The 19815-nt window shown below is 53.0% G+C and overlaps 1 protein-coding gene across 1 annotated transcript in view; it reads left to right on the forward strand.

Moving 5' to 3' along the window:
* LOC132334603 (hydrocephalus-inducing protein homolog) overlaps positions 1-19815 on the forward strand; it is a 40725-nt gene that overhangs the window by 3297 nt on the left and 17613 nt on the right. Inside the window, exons 2-11 of the mRNA XM_059860709.1 lie at positions 2832-2848; positions 3346-3480; positions 4938-5137; positions 7745-7853; positions 10952-11051; positions 11596-11714; positions 12845-13068; positions 14964-15031; positions 17200-17432; positions 18905-19005. Of these exons, the coding sequence (XP_059716692.1) occupies positions 2832-2848; positions 3346-3480; positions 4938-5137; positions 7745-7853; positions 10952-11051; positions 11596-11714; positions 12845-13068; positions 14964-15031; positions 17200-17432; positions 18905-19005 (1306 nt within the window). The remainder of the gene's footprint in view (positions 1-2831; positions 2849-3345; positions 3481-4937; positions 5138-7744; positions 7854-10951; positions 11052-11595; positions 11715-12844; positions 13069-14963; positions 15032-17199; positions 17433-18904; positions 19006-19815) is intronic.

The raw sequence follows: 19815 nt of genomic DNA on the forward strand, positions 1-19815 counted from the left end.
CTGAGGCTCTAGCTGGTGTATTTTTGCCTTTCAGCTGCTTCCCTCTAAGTTCCAGAGGGAGAAGACTCCCAGCAGGAAGAAGGAGGCCAGCACTGGGGGGAGTATTCTGCCCAGAATTGGCCCATTTCCAGACAGGAGTGAGACTGGTCCAAAGGTAGCCTTTTCCTGCTCTTTTCCTTTCTGTTGAACATGAAGTTTGAAGGGGGTGTGTGCTTGTGACAGGCTTGCCTCCAGCAAAACAGCTCAGTTTCCAGGTGCTGTTGTCATTGCAAACTGCTGGGAGGGGTGGACTGGGAGTCCTGGTGTGCACTAAGCAACACAAATAACCTCTGCTGGAGCTGCTGGGCTGTGCTGGAGTGTAGCTGCCATTGCTAATGGGGGAAGGCTGGGGGCACAAAGGCACAACATTGCCATTTGCCATTCTCCTGCTGAGAGAGCCTCCTCTAGCTTTGGTGTGGTCACTATCAAATGCTTGGGATCACAGGATTCCCTCCAGAGTGGCAGTGTTGGCCTTTGAAGGCCAAGGATGTGCAGGAATTACTTCAGATTTAGCAAAACAAATTGCATTCCTGCTTTGGGCTGGAAGAATGTGTTGGACCCTGACGGGGTGTTAGATTTTGCAGGCTGCCAGCTGTGCAGGGGACTGGCCCTGGGCAGAGAGCAATGGATGTGCTTTATCAGGATCAGTGCCTACTTAGAGGTGTGTTTAAAGCTGCTTTTCTGGCAGGATGGGCTCAGTAGAAAGCACAGTCCAAAGGGGCAGGTGACCGAGGTGGGCTGTTGAGCAGGAAATTGGCAGCAGGAGACATGGAACAAAGTGGTTAAGGATTGTCCTGGAGAGGGGCATTGGGAACACCTCAGGGAAGGGCACAACTAAGGGCCAGTGTGCTGCAGCCATTCCCTTCAGCAGAGTGTGTCTGCTGTGAAGTCCCATAGGAGACCTGCTTTTGACCTCCTCTGGTCCTGTGCTCTTCTTCTGATGTTTAAGTTCTAGAGCAAAAAAGATATTTGCAGTTGTGTGGGCCTGGGTTTCCCTGTCTCAGAATAAAGGACATCCCAGAATTTTTTCCCATGGAGTCTCCTGTAAATCCATGGGTGTTACTTACTCCATGAATGCTCAGTCAGTGCCCCAGAGCTCTGTGACCACATGGGCACAGGGCATTGCTTAAGGGAAGTGCTGCCTGGCATTGTGGAGAAAGAAACCTGGAGAAATAGATGCCAAAAGAGCAGCTTGGCCTGAGCCTGCTCTGTGTGGCCCAGCAGCTCTGGATCACTCAGAGCAGAGGTGGGTGAGCCACTGTTTGCCCAGTGTGGGCTGGGCAGATGTGCTCGCCCAGAGTCTGTACTTCCCTGGGGATCAGTGGAAGATTCTCCTTCATGAACCTTCCTCCCAGCAGCTGAAGCCCTCCCTGCTCTCTCTCGCCTCTCCAGCTGCCGTCAGCTGCCCCGAAGCAGAGCTGGTTTGGGGTTTCCCCACCAGAGTTGGTATTTCAGAACTTCGTCGCTCCGGAGGTCTCTGAGATGGAGCTGTCTCTCATTAATAAGGACAAGGTAAGTGCTGGCACCTGGAGCTTTAACACTGTGCTGGAAGAGGAGAGTGCTGTCATTCCCTGAGTGTACAGCAAAGCAAGTTGTCTGCTGCAGCACATGCAGAAGAAAATGTCTCAGCACCTTGTTCTGCAAGATGCTGGAAATCTTCCTGTGCTGGGAATTGTCCCCTGATTTTGGCCCTGCATTGATGGTGTCTATCCCAAAGGAGTTTCCTTCTCTTGCAAGCTCTGGATTGAGAGGAATGTTGAGGGCTGTACAGTTCTTTCCTGCTCTCATGCTGTGCCTTGAGTCTATCCCACACCCTGTGTCTCCTTGGTTAATCTTGGCTCCTGGTAGGAGTCTCTGCCTCTCTCAGACAGTTTGGCTCCCTTTGTGCAGCTGACAGTCAAAGCTCAGGGGCTGAGTCTTCTGCACTTTGTGCTGGAATCACTTCTCATCAATGGCATTGGCACTGCAGGAAACGTGTTCTGAAAGAGCCCTGCAATCAGGCTGATGGAGCAGAAGCAGTGAGAGGCCTTTAGGTGCCACTTCAGGCTCCTGCTCAGCTTCATCCAGTTCTGCTCAGCTTTTCCAAAAGGAACAGAGTGCTCTGCTCTCCCTTTGGAGAACCACAGCAGATCCAAAGCCATGTGCTCCTGGAGGTTTCCAGCTTCACTTGAAGAAATTGGGATTGTTTTGCATTTTGCCAAGAGAGCTGAGAGGGGGGAAAAGTTGAAAAATGTCAGCAGTTGTGTTCCAGCGTAAAGAGGAAAACTTGAGACCATTGGAATTTCAGTCAGGGAATTATTTTCTCAAGGGGGGCTTGTGCCAAGTGTGGGCTGGTGGGAGGAGACAGGAGGGAATCCAAATCATCTGGTTTAGACTTTTGGAGAGCATTTTGGTGCTCAGGGGTTGATGCTCTCAGTGTGCCAGAAAATGCATGTTTGCTGTGTCTGTGAATGCCAGAGGGCAGAACCTGGCCTGCTGGCTGCAGGCAGGAATGCCCAGCAGCCCAGCCTGCCTGCACAGGCAGCAAGAAGGCCTGGAGAGCCAAGACTGGCTTTTCATCCTGGAACCACACTGTCAGTCAGTGCTGGTCATGTTTCTCCAGGCAGAAAAGGCCTTTGAAGCCCATAGTCAACAGGCAAAGCCTGTCTGTGTTGCTGTCACTTTTGGCAAGCTAATTGCTCTCATGGTTTTATGATTCTTCCTTGCTGCTTTACTGCTAATTGCAATTCTCTTTGCCATCTCCTTGTTTTAGGGGTTGTCTTGCTGTGTTCCTTCCTTCTTTTGCTTTTCAGGTTTGCTTTTCTTCCCAGTAAGGCCACAGGGCTTGGTCTCCTCTCTTGCTGCTCTGCCTGCCTGACTGTATCCCCACAACATCCTTACCCAAAGCTAGATTTGCTAGAAGGGAATTTCTTCCTTCCCCCAGGACAATGTGCTGGTTTGCTTTCAGGGAGCACATTCCCCTCTGGAACATGACAACTGCATGGCTGTGTGCAGGCAGAAGCCAGCAGGTTTTTTGGCCTTGTTGAATAGGCAGATGACTTGGTTCAGGTGCTCTGTCTCCATCCTGCTGGTGCTGACCTGCTCAGCCCTTCCTTGCCAGCAGGCACTGCCCTACTGGCCCTGGCCAAAATGCTGGAGGCAGACAGAAGGGATTCCAGTTCACCCTTGTGAAGGATGTGCCTGTGCCTGCAGAGCTGAAAGTGCTTTGGGAAGGGGCCAAGGAGGGATGTCAGCAGGGCACGGACAGGTCTCCTCTGGTCCTGTTGGCACAAGTGGCACAATGATCATTTGGTGTCTTTGCTGCAGATTCCTTGGCTGGTGAAGGTATCCATGGAGAGCTGCCCTTATTTCCAGCTGGTGTGCCCCAGGGATGTGTACCATGTGGTGCCAGCAGGCTCCTCTGCCCCTGTGCGCATCCGCTTCAGCCCCGCCGAGAACAAGGTGAGAGTGGAGGAGCCAAAGCACAGAATGATCTGCACAGCCATTGTTTTCCCTGCACTCTGGCTCCAGCCCATTGCATGCTGTGAGCTTGGCTCCAGGCCGTGGGCAGGCAGCCTGCAGCCAGTCACACCTTGGCCCCTGCTGGCAGGCACTGCAGCCAGGCCTGACAGGCTCTGCTTCCCCTCCCTGCACATCCCTGAGCATTCCCAGGGGAAGATGCAGAGGGAACAGGATGGAAATGACAGAGGGCTGTTGATAGATGTTGGGCCATCTCTAGGTCTAGGGGAAGGGGTTTCATGATGATGGAAAACACCAGAGGAACCAAGAGGTCAGAGAGCTTTCCTCCTTGCTGACTGGCACCAGCTTCCCTGCCTGCCCCTGGGCTGGAGCAAAGACGGTGCTTTTTCACCCCCTCTGCTCTCCAGCCTTGCAGCTGTGCTGTCCCAGAGCACAAGTGAGCATGGTACAGCTGCAGGGCCAGGGCAGAGGATGTGCTGTGCCCGTGAGCCCGGCCTGGCACAGGCACACTGGGCTCTGGGTGCCCTTGGTCAGCAGGAGGTTGCTGAGCTGCAGGGGACTGGGACACCTGCCTGAAGGAGCTCGTGCAGGGCAGGTACAAGCTGCAGGCAGAGCTGTGAGCCCAGGGCTTGTGGCAGTGACACTACTGGGGCTCTGTCTTCATGCCTGTCCCTGTGCTTGCTCTGTCAGCTGGCACCCATCCCGTGCCAAAGGTGCTTTTGTGGGGAGGTTTGAACAGCAGTGCTGAGGCCCTGGCAAGTCTGATCTCAGTGCTGGGATCTGGAGGGTTCATGTTCTGATCTGGAGGCTTGTTCATAGGGAAGGGTTTAGGACATGGCATGGAAGGGAGGAAACCTTGCAGGGAAACAAAGAGAGGCCCTTTCCAACAGCATCCTGCTACCTCTTGGCACTGTTCTTCTCCTGGCTTGGTTGGAGAGGCAAAGTTAGAGAGGAGTTCTGAGCCAACTGATGTTTCTACAGCAGGCCAGAGGTGCAGGATCTCTTTGGGTGCAGCTGTTTTCTCATCTTCCTTTTGCTGCTTAGAGCCAGTTGAAGACTTTGTCCTATTCTCAGACAGTTGGAATATAGAAACCTAGAGGAATGTCCTGTGTTCCCAAGCACCATGTTCTTTAGAATGAACTTAGGAATTGTTTAACAATCATTAAAATTTAGAGTAAAATTGTGGTGGCCTAGGGTATGGGTATGACCTAGTGATACAAGAGCTGAATGCCACAGAGATAGGTTTTGCAAAAGTGCCCCGGTGCCTTTAAAATGTGACATATTAGTAGAACTTAGTGCTCATTTTAGGGTGCAATAGGTAAATCGATGCCCTTGGAGCATCAATTTACCTATTGCACCCTAAAATGAACAATAAGTTTTTCTTCTGCCATGGGGATGGCACTAAATGCCCTGTGCTGAGGCAGTTTCTTTTCCTACAGGATTATTGCCACCAGCTGGTCTGCATGACATCAAGGGAAAGGATCGTTGTGCCAATTCGGGCCATTGGTGCCCGAGCTGTCCTGGACTTCCCTGCCCAGCTGGATTTCTCCAAGTGTGCAGTCCAGGGCAGCACCCAGAAGACTCTGCTGGTGCGCAATGTCGGTACCCAGGCAGCTCGTTACCAGCTGAGCACCCAGAGGTGAGGCAGCTCATCTGTCCTTGTGCAAAACACCTTTGGGGGACAGCAGAGCTGGGAAAGAGCAGCAAAAGGAACCAGAGCATTGCAGCTGCTGCCCTGCAGCCTGGCTGGAAGGGAGCAGGATGGATGGCATCTGCTCTTGCTTTCTGTGGCCTTGGAGCTTTCTCTGTCCCAGATTTGCTGGAGGCTGCTGGAACATGTTGGTAGCTGGCTTGCACCCTCCTGAGCACAAGCAGCTTCTGAAATGCTTCCTCAGCACTGTCAGCCAAATAGACCCATTCCCTGAGAGGCCACAGGCACGTGGCTTTCCAGTGGTCCTGGAGGGGACCTCTGGCAATCATCTGAGCAAACACACTGCTCAAAGCAAGAGCAGAGTCTGGGGACTGCAAGGTGCCATTGGGAGATCTGGACCTGGCTTTAGATGCCATAGAAGGGAACAAACATATCAATGGACCTAGCTAAAAAGCAGAAGAAAACAACGTGTTTTTCAAGAAAACCCCCTCCGTCCCTTATCTTTTCTGCCTGTCAGTTGCAGTAGTGATTCATTGAGAGGATGGATCTAAAAGGGTGAGAAGTGTCTTAAGGAGCAGCTCACAATGAACAGAGAAAAGGCCAAAACTGAGCTTGCCAGCCCCATCTCTTGGCAGTGGTTTTCATTTGGTTATTACAGTGTCAGGGATGTCTCCTGCACAGCTCTTCTATCTGTGGGCTCAGGGAACAGCTTAGTGCTGTTGGCTGAAATTCAGAGGAGTTGAGAGATGACTGCTACAGCAGGAACAGAAGAGTCTGGTGGGTCCAGCCCAGGGTGGGATGTAGCAGGTGAAGGGGCTGAATTGCACTCAGTTTTTTCGGCCTGAAACTGAGTCCTGGACTTGGCTGGATCCTCTTCTCCTGATAATTTGAAAAAAAGAAGACACCTTCTTTCTCAGGCAAGCCCTGAAGTCACCTCCAGGAATGTTCTTCCCATCCTGCCATCTGAGGGCAGGAGCATGTAACAGGGGGCAGGAGTGGGAAGGGAATGGAATGGAAGGGAGTGCTGAAGCCTGGCCAGGGATTCCCCTAACTGGCAACTTCTCTGTTCTGATGAAATTTCTGGCAAAAGACTAAGGGAAGAATCCTGTGCCTTGCCCCCAGCAGGCACTGATCCCCCGAGCCCCAGCAGAGAGCTGCAGCAGGGCTGGCATCAGCCCCGGGGCAGATGCAGGAGCACGTGCACTGATCTGGCTCTGGGGCTGCTGGGGCCTTGTCTTTCCTCCCCTCCCTCCAAAGTCTCACGTCCAGCCCATAAACATTGGTGGCCCAAGGCTTCTCCACCAGCCAGCAGTGATGTTCTCCCCAGTGGCAATGGGAACAGCTCAGCCCATCATTGCAGCAAGAGGTCCTTCATGAGCAGAACCTGAAGCAAGTTCATCAGCTGTCACTGCTGACATGAGCAAAGCTCAGCTTGCCAGATGTTCCCTTTGTTTTTGTGTGTGATGCATTCATCACCAAAGTCCCCAGAAGACACTTTGAAGTGACAGATTGACCAGCAGCAAAGCACCAAGGCCAGGAACTTTTGTTTGCTCAGTGGGGCTGTAGAAGAGCACAAAGCCCAGCAGCTGCTGGGCAGAAGCACTTTTCCCCTGGGCTGTCCCTGAGCATCAAAGCACAGAGTCTTGTGTTTGTCAGGCAAGAGCTCTTTACCTGGTGATCAATGCTGATTGCTCCTGGTAAATCCAAAGTGCACCAACACAGTTGCATAATTATTTCCAACACATTGCACAGAGTTTGTCTGGTGGGCCAAGCAAGCAGTTACCAGCCTGCATGACAACCCAGAGTCCCAGACTGCATTGCTGGTAAATACACAGAAACCTCCTGTTCTGTTTCCTTGATGTGCTCCTGCTGATGGTGCTTCATTGAGCTGGGATTGGACCCTTCGGACTGTAAATGGCATCCTCCTTTTGGGTCTTGTTTCCAGGTCACTGTATTGCTCTAATCTGCAGTTGCACTCTTTCAGAGTTTTGATTGCTCCTTTTCTTAGAAAAGGAAGCTCTCATTGAAATGCTGATAAAATGTGTCTTTTTGGCTAAATCAGGATGTTTTCAATGGAAAAGAAACCAAAGAACCACACTGCAACAGTAACTATTCCTTGGTCTTCAGGGAATAGTTCCTTCTCCCTGTCTGATTGCTAGGCTGTAATCTGCCAGGACAGGGAGTGCCCTAACGTTTGCATCTCCTGAGATGAGGTTCATAGGCAGCAGGAAAAGAGAAATTCCTGAGGCAGTCAGTGTCAAGTTGTCATGCAGATAGCTCTGAACCCTCTCTGTGCTCTTCAGAAACCATTCTCTGATGGGATTGGTGGCAGTGGGACCCTTGAGCCTCATTGCAGAGAGCTGGATGCAGAGTATGGGGGAGCTGAGGTCATTTTAGCCCCAGGATCTGGTGAGGGCTGGATCTCCTCAGCAGTGGCTCAGTGGCTGTTTCTGATGCTGTCTGTTCTGGCTGTCTTCTGCTGCCTGTGCTTGGTTTGCTCCCTGCTTGCCCCAGGGAGCTGCAGTGAGCTGCAGTGCAGAAGGAATCTTCTGGCCAGGTGTCCCCCCAGCCCTGCTCCCTCTTTCTGTGTTGCAGTCCTTTCTCCGTGGTGCCGGCCACAGGAGCTCTGGGCGCTGGTGACACCGTGCAGGTGACAGTGGGATTTCACCCGCGGGCCAGCGGTGACCATTGGGGCTCCCTGGCAGTGAGCTGCAGCACAGGTGAGTGCTGGGCCCTGCACGGGCACAGGACAGTTCTGCACCATGGCTCCCTGCTGTCCCATCCCCTGCATTCCCTCCAGAGGTACCTCCCCTGCTCAGCTTCACCCCAAAGCAAACTGAGAACTCCTTGGTCTTTAGGGGCTTGAGAAAGTGAATCTCCTCTAACAGGCAGAGATTTTGGACTCCTGTTGTGCTGGGAGTTGCTGAGTGGAGGAAAGAGGATCCCTGATTCTCCACTCCCATGTGGTTATGCCTGGCTGAAGTTTTATTTGATTCCTGGGCAGTGCTGTAGGTGAGGTCTCCATCAGACTCTCTCCAATGCAGTGGATTTCTTGCACACCTCTGTCCCATGTGTGTCTTCTCCCCTGGCTTGCCACAGACCCTTTTTCTCTGTGGCCCTTACACATAGATGTAGTTTCTGTCTAACAACATTTTCAGGTGCTCTAGTTCTTTTTTTTGTGACAAACCCAAACAAATTTTTCCCTGTCCCCATTTCCCAGGCTGTTCCTGCTGTTGCAAACCTCTCACATCTGTCTCCCATTTGATTTCTAGACTGAGGAATCCCATTCAGTCTTAATGGAGAAGCTGCTCTGTACTTACTCATCTTTCCTTTGTCCCTTTTTTATTTCATTTGCAATGCTCCAGCTTGGTTTTTCAGATCAGAACAATATCAAATATTTCAAGACTGATGAGGCTTTGGCTTTGGCCAGGGAGATGATGATGATGATGATGATGATGATGATTTTCATGGTGTTCATTTTGCAGTGGTTTGTCACATTGCAGAGCCAGGCTGGTTGTGTTTCCTCCCCTGTGTCCCCTCCTGCTGGGGGCTGTCACTTCACTTGTTCCTCTGGGCCTCCTTTTGCTGCCCACCTGCCCCCAGGCATATTTGCTGGTCAGCAACAAGGGATCCAAGGGATCAGGAGAGACAGAGTCTGGTGGAATGCCCAGGCAGAGTCTGGGCAAGGCAGGACTGAGCAGGGCTCCTCAGCCCTGTCACCTGAAGGACTTGGATGCAGAAATCCTGGTGATCTGAGTGGTCACCGGAGCACATGGACCAATCTCCCTGTCCATACTGTCACCTTGGGGCCAAATCTCCACAAACACCCTCAGAAATAAGGTGTTTAAGGAGCTGCTCAGGACATCCCCACATTCTACACACAGAGCTGTCAGGATGGGATAAATGGACTGATCCACAGAACTTCTCATTCAGCTCAAAACTGTGACACTTTCTTCTGTGCCCTGTGGTTTGCTCCGTTCCTTGTGCTTCCATCAGGCAGTGAGCTGAGCAAAGACTCCCCTTTGCTTTGTTCCAGGGGAAGAAATTATCCACACAAAGCTCCACGGAGAAGCTGTGGATGTCAACGTTGGGCTGAGCACAAGTTCCGTGGAGCTTGACAAGACTTTCATCACCATGTCAAGCCACAGAACTGTGTTCATTGAGAACAGGAGTAACATCACAGCCCACTTCCAGTGGAAGGCTTTTCCTAGTGAGGAAGAAGAGAATGAAGAGAAGAGGAGGTTGGTTTGAAAGATGCATTTCAGTGAGATCCATGGCCCAAGACTGAAGCTAATGTTTGGCCTCAGGGGGGTGTTGGTGCTTTTGAAGAGTTTAGGCCAAGCAAACCATCCCTGGCACTGGGGTGTGTGTCCCTGGCCTTCAGGAGCTCAGCACTCAGTATTCCAGTTCCATTGATACTCCAGCCAGGGATGGCATTTTGGGAAGGAAAGGTCGATTGTGATGACTGGATTTCCTCAGGTTCTCATTGGGCTCTTGTCTCTCTAATCTTCTTCCTACATGACCTGGCAACATCCCTAAACATTTCCTGAATTGCCAGCCCCTCTTTCCAAAGGTGATACACCCTCTTCTTTCCCTTAGTTCCTTCAAAAGCATGGTCCAGGAGAAGATGGCAAAGGTGCCAGAAGACCCCATGCTGTTCTCCCATGACATTTTTTCCATCGAGCCAATGGTAAGTGATAGCTGAGAACCTCATTTTCCTCCTCCTCCTCCTCTTCCACTTGCTCCTCCCAAGCACCCTGCCCCCGTCCCCCTTCCCCCGGCTGCAGTCACTGGGCAGATCCTCAGCTGGCCCCATGTGGTGGGAGGGAGGACATGGAGTTTCTGGAGTGGCTGCAGAGCTCCCTGCTCAAAGCATTTGTGCCCTGCAGGCTCAAGGCAGGGCTGGGAGCCTGACAAAGCCGAGCTCTGCTGTCAGGCTCGAGCTGCTCAAGGCACTGTGTGTGTGTCCCTGCAGTGTCACAGGGAGCAGTTATTGCAGGCAGGGGCTCCCCCAACACGTGGGGTTCAGCAGAGGCTGTTGGAGCACTGCCAGCTCACACACTGACCTGAAGCTTGCCACGGTTCCCTGGCAAAAGGAGGTCAAATTCAGCCCAAGGGTAATGCCAGAAATGCCAATCCCCTCCTGTAAGCATGCCTTGCACTATTTCTGAGTCTGCCTTCCAGTGTCATCTGTGAGCCTGGACACCAGGGTGCAAGGCTGAAATGGGCCTTTGGAGCTCTCCTGCACACAGGGACACAAAACCTTTTCCTTTTCTGGTGATGCAAGCAAACTGCCACGTGCTCCCATCAAGCAGAGCCCTGATTCTGAGTGCTGGCATTGTGAGAGATGATGAGTACCTGGTGTGTGCACAGTGCAAAATCCCTTCTCATCTTGGAGTAAAGCCCAGAATAATCCCAACCTCTGCTTTCTTTCAAAACAGCTTAACTAATATTTGCATTTCAAGGAAGGGCATCATGTTCTCTTCTTGATCACTCCTATGGCCCATCTAAGGCCAAGAGCCACCAGTGCACAGGGGCAGTTGCATCCCACTGTGGCTGCCAGCAGCATGATGTGAGCAAGAGCTTGTGTCAGAGCAGCAGGAATCTTGTGGAGAGTGGGAGCTGATCAGCTGAGCATTGAGAGCTTCCAGCGCTGGGTTGAGCTGGGTTTGGAGGGTTTCCTTGGCTCCTTGGGTGGTTCACTCATCACTGATGCTCTAAACAAAGGCTTACAGGAGTGTGGTTGCAAACAAGCAGTGTGAAGTGTGCAGAGCAATGTTTTGCTGTCTCTCTCTGTTGTAGGAGGGAGAAATCGGGCCGAATTGTTCGGCCGAAATCAAGGTGACCTTCAAACCCCTGGAAGCACTGGAGTATGGAAGTGTGGCTTACTGCAGCATCTCAGGTGCAGCTCCTTTGCCCTGCTTCTCTGCCCCTCAGTGAAGCCATGGTGCAAGCCTGAGCCCACTGGGCTCCCATGGAACTGCTGGGAAGTGTCCCTGGTCAGCAGGGACACCTCCCCCTAGACCAGGAAGCTCCAAGCCCCATCCAGCCTAGCTTGGAGCACTTGCAGGGCTGGAACCTCCACAGCTTCCCTGGGGAACCTGCTCCAATCACTCACAGTAAAAAATTCCTTCCCTGATATCTAACCTCAATTTCCTTTCTTTCAATTTCTACCCATTACTCCTTGGCCTGCCACTCCAGGACACCAGAGATGTTTTAAACTCAGCAAAGTGGTGGCTCAAATTGGAAAGCAGCCTGAGGAATGGGTTAGAAATTAGAAGTCAGCCCCAAGGGACATCTCCTGAGGGGAGCGAAGGGTCCAGATCTTCTCCTGCAGCATCAGGAGCTGGTTGCATCCAGCTCATTCAGGCACTAGCACTGAGGCAGCCTGGAAAATGCAGTGTAACAGAGGGAATGATTGCACTGCAATGGACATCTCTCCCCAGGCCGTGAGAGCAGGCTGCCCCTGCAGCTCCGAGGGGAAGGCCAAGGACCCTTGGTTGAACTCAGCTCTCAGACTCTGGACCTTGGGAACGTTTTTGTCAACACCCCCCACGTCTATGAGGTGAGCAGCAGGACTTGGGATGGATCCTGATGGCTCCTGAGGCAGCAGCAAGCATGCTGGAGCTGTGGAATTCCTGCCACCCTGGGCACTTGTGAGCAGGGAATATTTGATGTCCTGCTCAAATCTGGGGGGGGTCAGGAAGGTGTGTCTGTTGTTCCTGAAGCCCCAGTCCCTGCTTTTGGGCAGCCTTCCTTAGGGATCAGCTGGGAGGCTTCCTGCACCACAACCCCTTGGCCCATGAACCCAGCACTGGCTCCAAAAGCTGCATGTTCAGAGGCTTTTGTGGCAGTGCAGACACAAGGTTCCTTTGGCCTGGGCTCTGCAGAAGCAGCTGACACAAACTGGCTGCCTTTGAGCTTCAGCCCACTGCAACAGCTTCCAGGCAAGTGTCTCCTGCTGATTGCTGCAAGGCACAGGAAAGCCTTGGGAGTTCTCTCCCTTGCTGACCAGTCCCTCAGCACACTTCAGCCTTGGTGCATCTCTGGCTCTAGAAAGAGAAAAGTGTTCCTGGGAATAAAGCAAAGCATTTTTCTACCTATTTGCCTCTCACACAATAGTATCAAGCTTGCCAAAAAAACCCATGAGAGATCAACTGAAGGGGTAGAAAGTGAGGCACTGCATCATGCCAGACATTTTCAAAAGCTTGGCTGGGGAAGAGAAAGACACCCTGAGTTTTCTTACCAAAAGATGGTGCTATCTGTACATTTTGATGCTGATGCCTCATTCCCAATGTATTGTTTTCATGGTGTGGGGAAAGGTGAATGAGCAGATGGTGCTGGTGGAGCTGTGCTAACTGGGGCAGCAGCAGCTCTGGGGTGATTCCCTACGCAGCTGCAATCAGCTCACGTTGCTCTCAGGACCAGCTCTCAGTGAGCTTGGTGATGCTGAGCAGAGGTGCACAGCTCTGTGTCCATGGGATCACCCCAGGGTGAGTGCAGTTCTGTGGAGTTACCTCTGCTCTGCAGGAAAACCCAAAGGCAGAACTTGTCTTGTTGTATCTTTTGACTTCTGCCACTCAGCAGCACAAAGCATCTTCTGCCTTTTCTGGCTGTTCTTGGCATCATGAGACAATAACTCCCAAGAAGGGAAGGTTCCACATGTATTTCCACTTTGCTTTCTTGCTGCTGCAGGTGAAACTGATGAACCGAGGAGCTCTTGATGCTCCCTTCACCTGCATCCCTTCAGCCACCAAGGTGGGCTCCTGCTTCAAGTTTGCACCCGAGGAGGGCATCATTGCAGCAGGAGGGAGCCAGACTGTGCAGATCTCCTTCAGTGCCACCGTGTTGGGCAGCTTTGAGGAAGAGTTCCAGCTCAGAGTGGCTGGATCTCCTATGCCTGCCATCCTGACCATCAAGTAAGGACCCTAGGAGCTGGGTGGGCACATCTGTAGCTGTCTCTGGGACATCCCCCACCTACCTCATGTTGGGCTGGAGCAGAGAAAAAAGGTGTTTCCTGAGGTCTGAATCTGTGCTCTGATGCTGGCACTGCTTTAGTGTGAGGATGCCTCCTGCCCTTGGTGGTGCCTGGGAGCTGGAATGACTCCTCCCTGCAGAGATCTCCCTGTGCCTTGGGCCATGGCAGGCAGTGGGATGGATCAGACTTGGGCAGCAGCTGCTCTGGGATGTCCCACCTGAATGGGCCAGCCAGGCTGATTCTGCAGCAGCAGCAGTGTTTGTAAAAACTTGTGTTAATAATCCATGGCAGGTGGGCAGCAGCAGCCTCAGCTCACCTCTGCCAGCCCTGCTGGGAGGGACAAGCTGTGCTCCCAGCTCCTGTGCACAGAGTGCTCTGGTGCCTCCTTGGCACAGCCAGGAAAGGGCTGAGGTGGGAGTCAGGGAACTGCAGCAGGAACTGTCCCAAGGACTTGGGCATCCTCCTGTGGGCTGGGGCCATGGCAAGAGATAATCCTGGCCCAGCACAGGGGAGAAGGGCTGATCACAGGGGAAGCAGAGCTCAGTCCTCAGAAGCACAGCAGCGTGAGGCCTTGTCCCTGCCAGCCTGAGCCATGTGCTGCTGGGATAATGTAGTGGGAGCAGGAGAGCTGTTCTGGCTGCTCTGCAGCTTTGGAGCTGGGCTGCTGCTGTTGGCAGGCACTGGCTCAAGGCAGTAAAGAAATGGAAGCAATCTGCACTGGATTACACCAAGAAGATAAGGGAGAGGGATAAAAAAGAGCAAGGAAGTTCTTACCTAGCAAGAGAAAAGTGGCAAGTAGGTGTGCCCACAGTGGAGAAACAATGATGCTGGCTTTGTTTTTGGAGGAAAAGTGCTGCTTTTGTATTTTGGAAATCAAGAGGGAACCTTTCACCATCAAAGAATTGATTCTCCTCTGTCCCTCCCCAAAAGTGATCAGGGGTGTTTCTGCATAAGCAGCTTTCTCCTTGGGCAAGGGCAGGTGTCTCTTGTTGAGATGTGCAGAGCAGAGCCAGGGGCAGTCCTGTGAACACAACACAAGGCCCAGGTCACTGCTCCTTGAGTTTGAACCAAAAGGCAGAGTGGGCATTGATTGGCATCAAGCATGAAATCAACTGGTGAGTGTTGTGCAGCTTCAAGTGCTGATTTCAGTGGATGTTGGTGACTTTTGGAGTCTGTCTGCTGAGTTCAAGAACAGCTGAGGTGCTGTGCTGGATTCAGGACACCCTGGTTTGGTTGCTGAAGCTGTTGCTCTTGGCTGTGCCAGCTGGTGCACTGCTGACAAGCTGGTCCTTTCCTCTGGGATCCATCTGTCCCCGGCTAGAACTGTTGCTGCTCCTTTCAGAGGATGATTGGGCATGGCCTGGATTGATGTCTCAGAACTCTGTCTGTCATGATTGTGTGGGTCAAACTCTGCTGAGAAAGCTCCTCCATGGGAACAGCAGTTCCAGCTAAGAAGGAGCAAAGCAGGGAACCTGTGGCTGCAAGGGCTGCTTACAGAAGTGTGTGGGGACACCTTTATGTCCATCCCCTTGCAGACGGGGAAACTGAGGCACAGAGCCATGTCTGGGTGTGTGTTCAGGGTCCTTCATGGGACCAGCAACAACCTGGGGGCTTCTCCTGCCTGCCCTGTGCCCAGAGCCCATCAGTGGCTGTTGGCTGCTGGCCACTTGGCTTTAGCTGCCTCCTGTGCACGGGGCCCTGTGCTGAGCCCATGGGGCTGTGTTGGTTGGAAACCCAGGGTGCCCTGAGCCCAGGTTTTGTGCCCCCGAGCCAGGACAGCCAGACCTTTGCAATTCCTTTAACCGAGCCGTTTCCTCCTCTGTCCTCGCCCTCCAGGGGCAGCGTCAGTGCACTGAGTTTACACTTCGACCTCCCTGAGCTCGACTTCGGGGACATCTCCTTTGGTGAGTGTTCCCTGGGCTGGGACACAGCCTCAGGAATCTGTGCCTTCCAACAGAACAGCATCCCTCACTCACGCTCTGCCCCAGCAGCCTCTCCAGGCTGTGAACTGCAGGGCTGCTGCTGCCTCAGGTGGCATTTTGCCATTGGGAGATCCAACAGAAGCAAGGAATATAAAGTCAGTGTTTTCTGGTGTCTCTGTGCTGCTTTGAAAGACAGATGTCTGTCAAGGAAGGTGGGAATCTTCCTGCAATGGAAAGATGAGCCCATCCCTCCAAATAATTCTACCTTTGAAATGAGAGGGCTCCCAGGCAAAACTATGGGAAAAGGAATAACAGTTCTTTCCTAGACTCGATCAGGAGAGCACAGATAAGAAGGCAAGAACAGACGTTTCCCAGGCGCCAAGTCCCGTTTTTCCCCTTGAGTGGAGTTCGGGTCCCAGCAGGAGGAGCTGTGGGATCCGGCAGGAGGGCAGTGATCCCCTCCCAGCCGGTGCAGGGAGGGAAGGAGGGAAGGGAAGGGAGGAAGGAAGGAAATGCTCCTTTTGCAAACTGCCAAAGGGCAGGGGGATGTCGGCAGTGCGGAGCAGCAGCAGGCAGGAGCAGGGCAGGCAGGCAGGGTCGATGGCAGCGCTGAGCTGCAGCCAGGGCAGTCCCGGGGCCAAGCACACAACCTCCCGCAGCAGCAGCGGCCGAGCTTCGATCCCCGAGCGGGAGGAAGGGAAGCTCCGCTCACTGCCCGAGCTCAGCTCCGACTGCACAGCCGCCCCCAGTATCACGCCCCAACTCCCAAAAAACCCCGAAGGGAAAAGCCCAGCCCCAGGGCCAAAACACCCCAAAACCCCTCTGCCCCTTCCCAGACCAAGGGCAACATTCACTGCCAAGCCTAAACCCAGAACAATGAAGTTCCTGAACTTTGGAAGGAAACTCATTGCCTTTCCTGAGCTGCTTCTTCCCCAGCCTGCATTGGCATGGAGGCACTTGTCAAGTTGCCTTGTGAAGAAATGAAACAAGCAAGGCAACAGGTAGAAATATGGTTCTGAACCAGGAGATTGATCCTGCTGAATCCAATTTCATTCCTAAGGTCTCTCCAGCTGAAGGCAGCTGTTGTATCTTTGCTTCTTTGTGACTGTTGACTGTTGTCTGCATGTGCTGAGCTCAGTCTCATTTGAGGTTTTGACATCTGGGTTTGTCCTTTTTGTGCCTCTCCTACCTCCCTGCTGGAGTCACTGCTGGAGCTGGCAGTGGTCATTTGGATGGGCCCAGAGAAGCTCTGGGCTGCACCTGCAGTCCCCATCTGTGTTCCAGGGACTCTTGGTGAGCAGGCCTGGGGAGAAGTCTCCTCCTCACAGAGCTGGCCAGCCCAGCCAGGTGTGCCCTGCAGAGCAGGTTGTGGCTGCTCTGCGGGCTCGGCAGGACATCCCTACCATGAGTGGCTGTATCTCTGGCTTTCCAGGATGGAAAGCAAATCTCAGAGCTAAAGTGGGCTAAACCCTTGCAGGCAGCAATCCCAGTGAGCAGCATGGCTGTGATGTCCCTGTTTGTTGGGTGAGGTGGGACCTGATTCCTAATTGCTAATCTCAAAGCAAGGCTTGGGTGTGCCCCCAGCTGAGTGGGCTCTGAGCTGTCCCGTGCTCAGTCTGTTTGGCCCAAACCAAGAGATGCCTCAAGGATGCTGCAGAGAGAAGCTGCATTAGGGTGCTTTGCACCACGTTCTAGTTCCTGATTCCATCCTCACTTTCTTTTGCTGTAGCTTCTTCTCAATGACGACTCCCTGTTTATATCTCTTGAAAACAGTGGGAGTGTTGGCAGGCTTCCCAGGGAATTTGACAGCTTGAATTCTCAGAGTAAATGCTGGGTCTGGATGCACACCCATCACTGAGAGATAAGTGGTGCTGGTTTGGGGCAGGTGAGGGAGCTTCTCCCCATCCCAAAGAGAGAAGCTTGCAGTGTTGAGCAGGGCTAGGAGTGGGCATTTTCAGGGCTGCAGTCTGGAATCTGGAAACTGTGTCAAAGGGAACTAAGTGACGATTAATTCCTCACGCACCTTCTCGGTGAGCTGTAGTTCAGATAATAAAGAGCTGAACTCCAATCCCACTTTGATCCTGCCAGGATATTCACCCCAGGATCATGCCATCATGGGTGCCTGACTGGATATTTGTGTCCTTTGCCAGGCTTTCCCTACACCCAGCGCTGTCGCCTCACCAACAGCTCCGCGGTGCCGCTGACGTTCCAGCTCCGCATGTCGGACGATGGCACGCAGCCGGCTGTTGACAGCGTGGATCAGATCCGCAGGCACAGCGACCCAGCCTGGAGGAAGGGAATCCATTTCTATGTTGAGCCCAGGGAGTTCACCATGAATCCCAGCCGAGGGACCATCCTCCCCCAGGGACACCAGGACATCGAGGTACAGCCAGAGTCCAGCCACAGATGCTGCAGCACCAGGGCTGAAGCTGCACTGGAGTGTGGGAGGGCTTTAGCTCTGGTGCCAGCTTTGAGCATGGTGGGAGGGAGAGATCTGCACTGCTGGGAGGCCTCTGCTAGCTGGCTTACTCGGGATGTTCCTCCAGGAGCACTGTTTGGTTTCCAAAATCATCTGCTGAGGTCACATACCTTATGGTCAAGGCCTGAAGCCATTCTTGTGTTTTTGAGAGCAATTGATTTGATTGCAAGTGGGCAGAGCAAGGATGATGGCAGAAGGTGGCTGTTAGAGAGATGTCATTGTATAAAGCAGTTAGCTTTTCTTCTTGGTCTCATTTCCCCCCTCCTGGGGAGCAGAATGATTTGTGTTCACTGCAGGAATCTCTAGAGGGGACAGAAAACTTTGCAGCCATGTGTAGTGGTTCAAATTTATTTTATTGATTTCTTCTTAAGTGGTTTGTTCTGTTGTACCCCCATGTTCTCCCCGAGTTGGTTTACCCCTGGGTTTCACCCTCCCTCAAAGCTGTCCCTCATGCCATTCCTTGCCCCTTGTTCCAGCTCTTTCCCTGCCTTTCAAGGCAACCCACCCCCTTTTGTTCCCCAGCCTTCTTTGCCAATTTGACCTCGAGCCATTCCCTGTCTGCAACACTCCTTTGGAATTCCCCTATTCCTGGAGGTCCCATTGGCCCTTGTGAGCCATCCTCTCCACCCTCCTACCCCAAGTGGCCCCAGATGTACACTTGATGTAATCCCCTCCCTGCTCCCCTGAGGATTCCCTAATGGTTTGCTGTTTGTATCCCCCCCCCCCATTTGTGTCTGTACAAAAGCCGTTGCACAGGAGTGCCCAGGGCTCTTTTGCCTCTGATCCCCTTGCTTGGAATAAACCCTTCCTTGTGGAACTTCAAGACAGGGAGCCTCCTCCTTTCTTCTCTGCCTGCTCCCTGTCGTGGCTTGTCTCTTGCACCATAGAGCAAGTGGCTCTGAGGGTTCTGCCTCTGGTAAGTGCCCATCCTGAGGCAGTTCCCCACTCCTGGCATGGGGCCAGAGTTCTGAGAGCCAGCCCGGGCTCCGGGTCCCACGGCAGCCATGAAGTGCCCAGCACCTGCTGGGCCACACTTTGCCCTCAGCTTGCTGCTGTAAAGCTGAACTCATTTTGTTCAAGTCAGATTTCCTCTGCATGGATGTCATTGTAGTCAGATGAGAAATTGGACCCCTAATTTGAATTCAGTATTGCAAAGAGCTTTAGTCTAATGTCTGAATGTAGCTGACCTATGCCCTGATAGCAAGGTGTGTTTAACAAATCTGGTATTGCCAGAAGGCTTTTGTTCCTCTGAGACTGTGCTCTACACATGGAGCTGCAGAAGAATGAAGGCCAAATCCTCCTCAAGAACTGGAGGATATCACAGGTGGGTAATGAGCTTTTGTAAGGAAGAATTTCCTGTTCTTCTCTTCCACCAGGTGACCCTGTGTTCCAACACGGTGATGGAGTTCCGCCGGAGGATGCTGGTGGACGTGGAGGGCATTGGCAAGGGAGTGACAAAACTGTTCATCACAGCCAGGTACCAGCCCTTGCCTGGCCTCCCCCAGGCACTGCCTTGCACAGGCTTTGCTGGCTGCAGCTGCCAAGGAGAAGTGCTGCTTAATGGCCTCATGTTGTGCCAGCTGGACATGAGAACAGCAGGGCTTGGGCAGCAGCCTGTGGTGAAAAGCAGCCCTGCTCACAGCCCAGCACGGTCCTGGGCCCTCTTCTAAAGGGACCAGGAATGATATCATTTCTTGGCCTGGGTTTTGGTGCTTGAGGTGGAACAAATTTCCCGAGGGCCTCCTCTCCTTCTTGCTGCAGGATGTGGAGTTGTGCTGGTTGTGACCAGCGTGCATTGGTTTGGGCCACAGCAAGCAGCCTGCTGAGAGTCAGGCTCTGCTTCTGTTCATGAGGGCACCTGGCAGGGGGGAAGTGGCTCTCAGCAAGAGTGGTGAGGGCAAGGTCTTAGGAGGGGAAAGCAGCCCTGGATGTGGCAGCTCAGTCCAGTTTTTCTCCTTCCCTCTCCTTCCCATTTTGAGCTTTAATATTCTCAGAGTTGAGACTAAAGGCCGTTGTTGCTGCAGCAGAATTGCATCCTGCTGTGCTGCTGTGGGTGCCAGTTGAATGCCCAGAGGGATGCAGCTCCCTGGTGCTGTTCCCTGTCCCAGGCAGAGCCATCCAGTCAGTGCCTGGGCTGCCATTCTGTAAAGCAGGTGGAGCTGGGGCCAGTCAGTGCCTGGAGCTGTGCAGGGAAGGAGGGAGGGAGCTGCAGGGCCTGGGAGGGGGTGATCAGCCACTCTGGAGGGCAGCTGGTGTCTCGTGCCCTCCAGGGCTGGGGCAAAGAGCT

Source organism: Haemorhous mexicanus, chromosome 16 (assembly GCF_027477595.1).
Source record: "Haemorhous mexicanus isolate bHaeMex1 chromosome 16, bHaeMex1.pri, whole genome shotgun sequence".
In the NCBI taxonomy this organism is placed as follows: Eukaryota; Metazoa; Chordata; class Aves; order Passeriformes; family Fringillidae; genus Haemorhous; species Haemorhous mexicanus.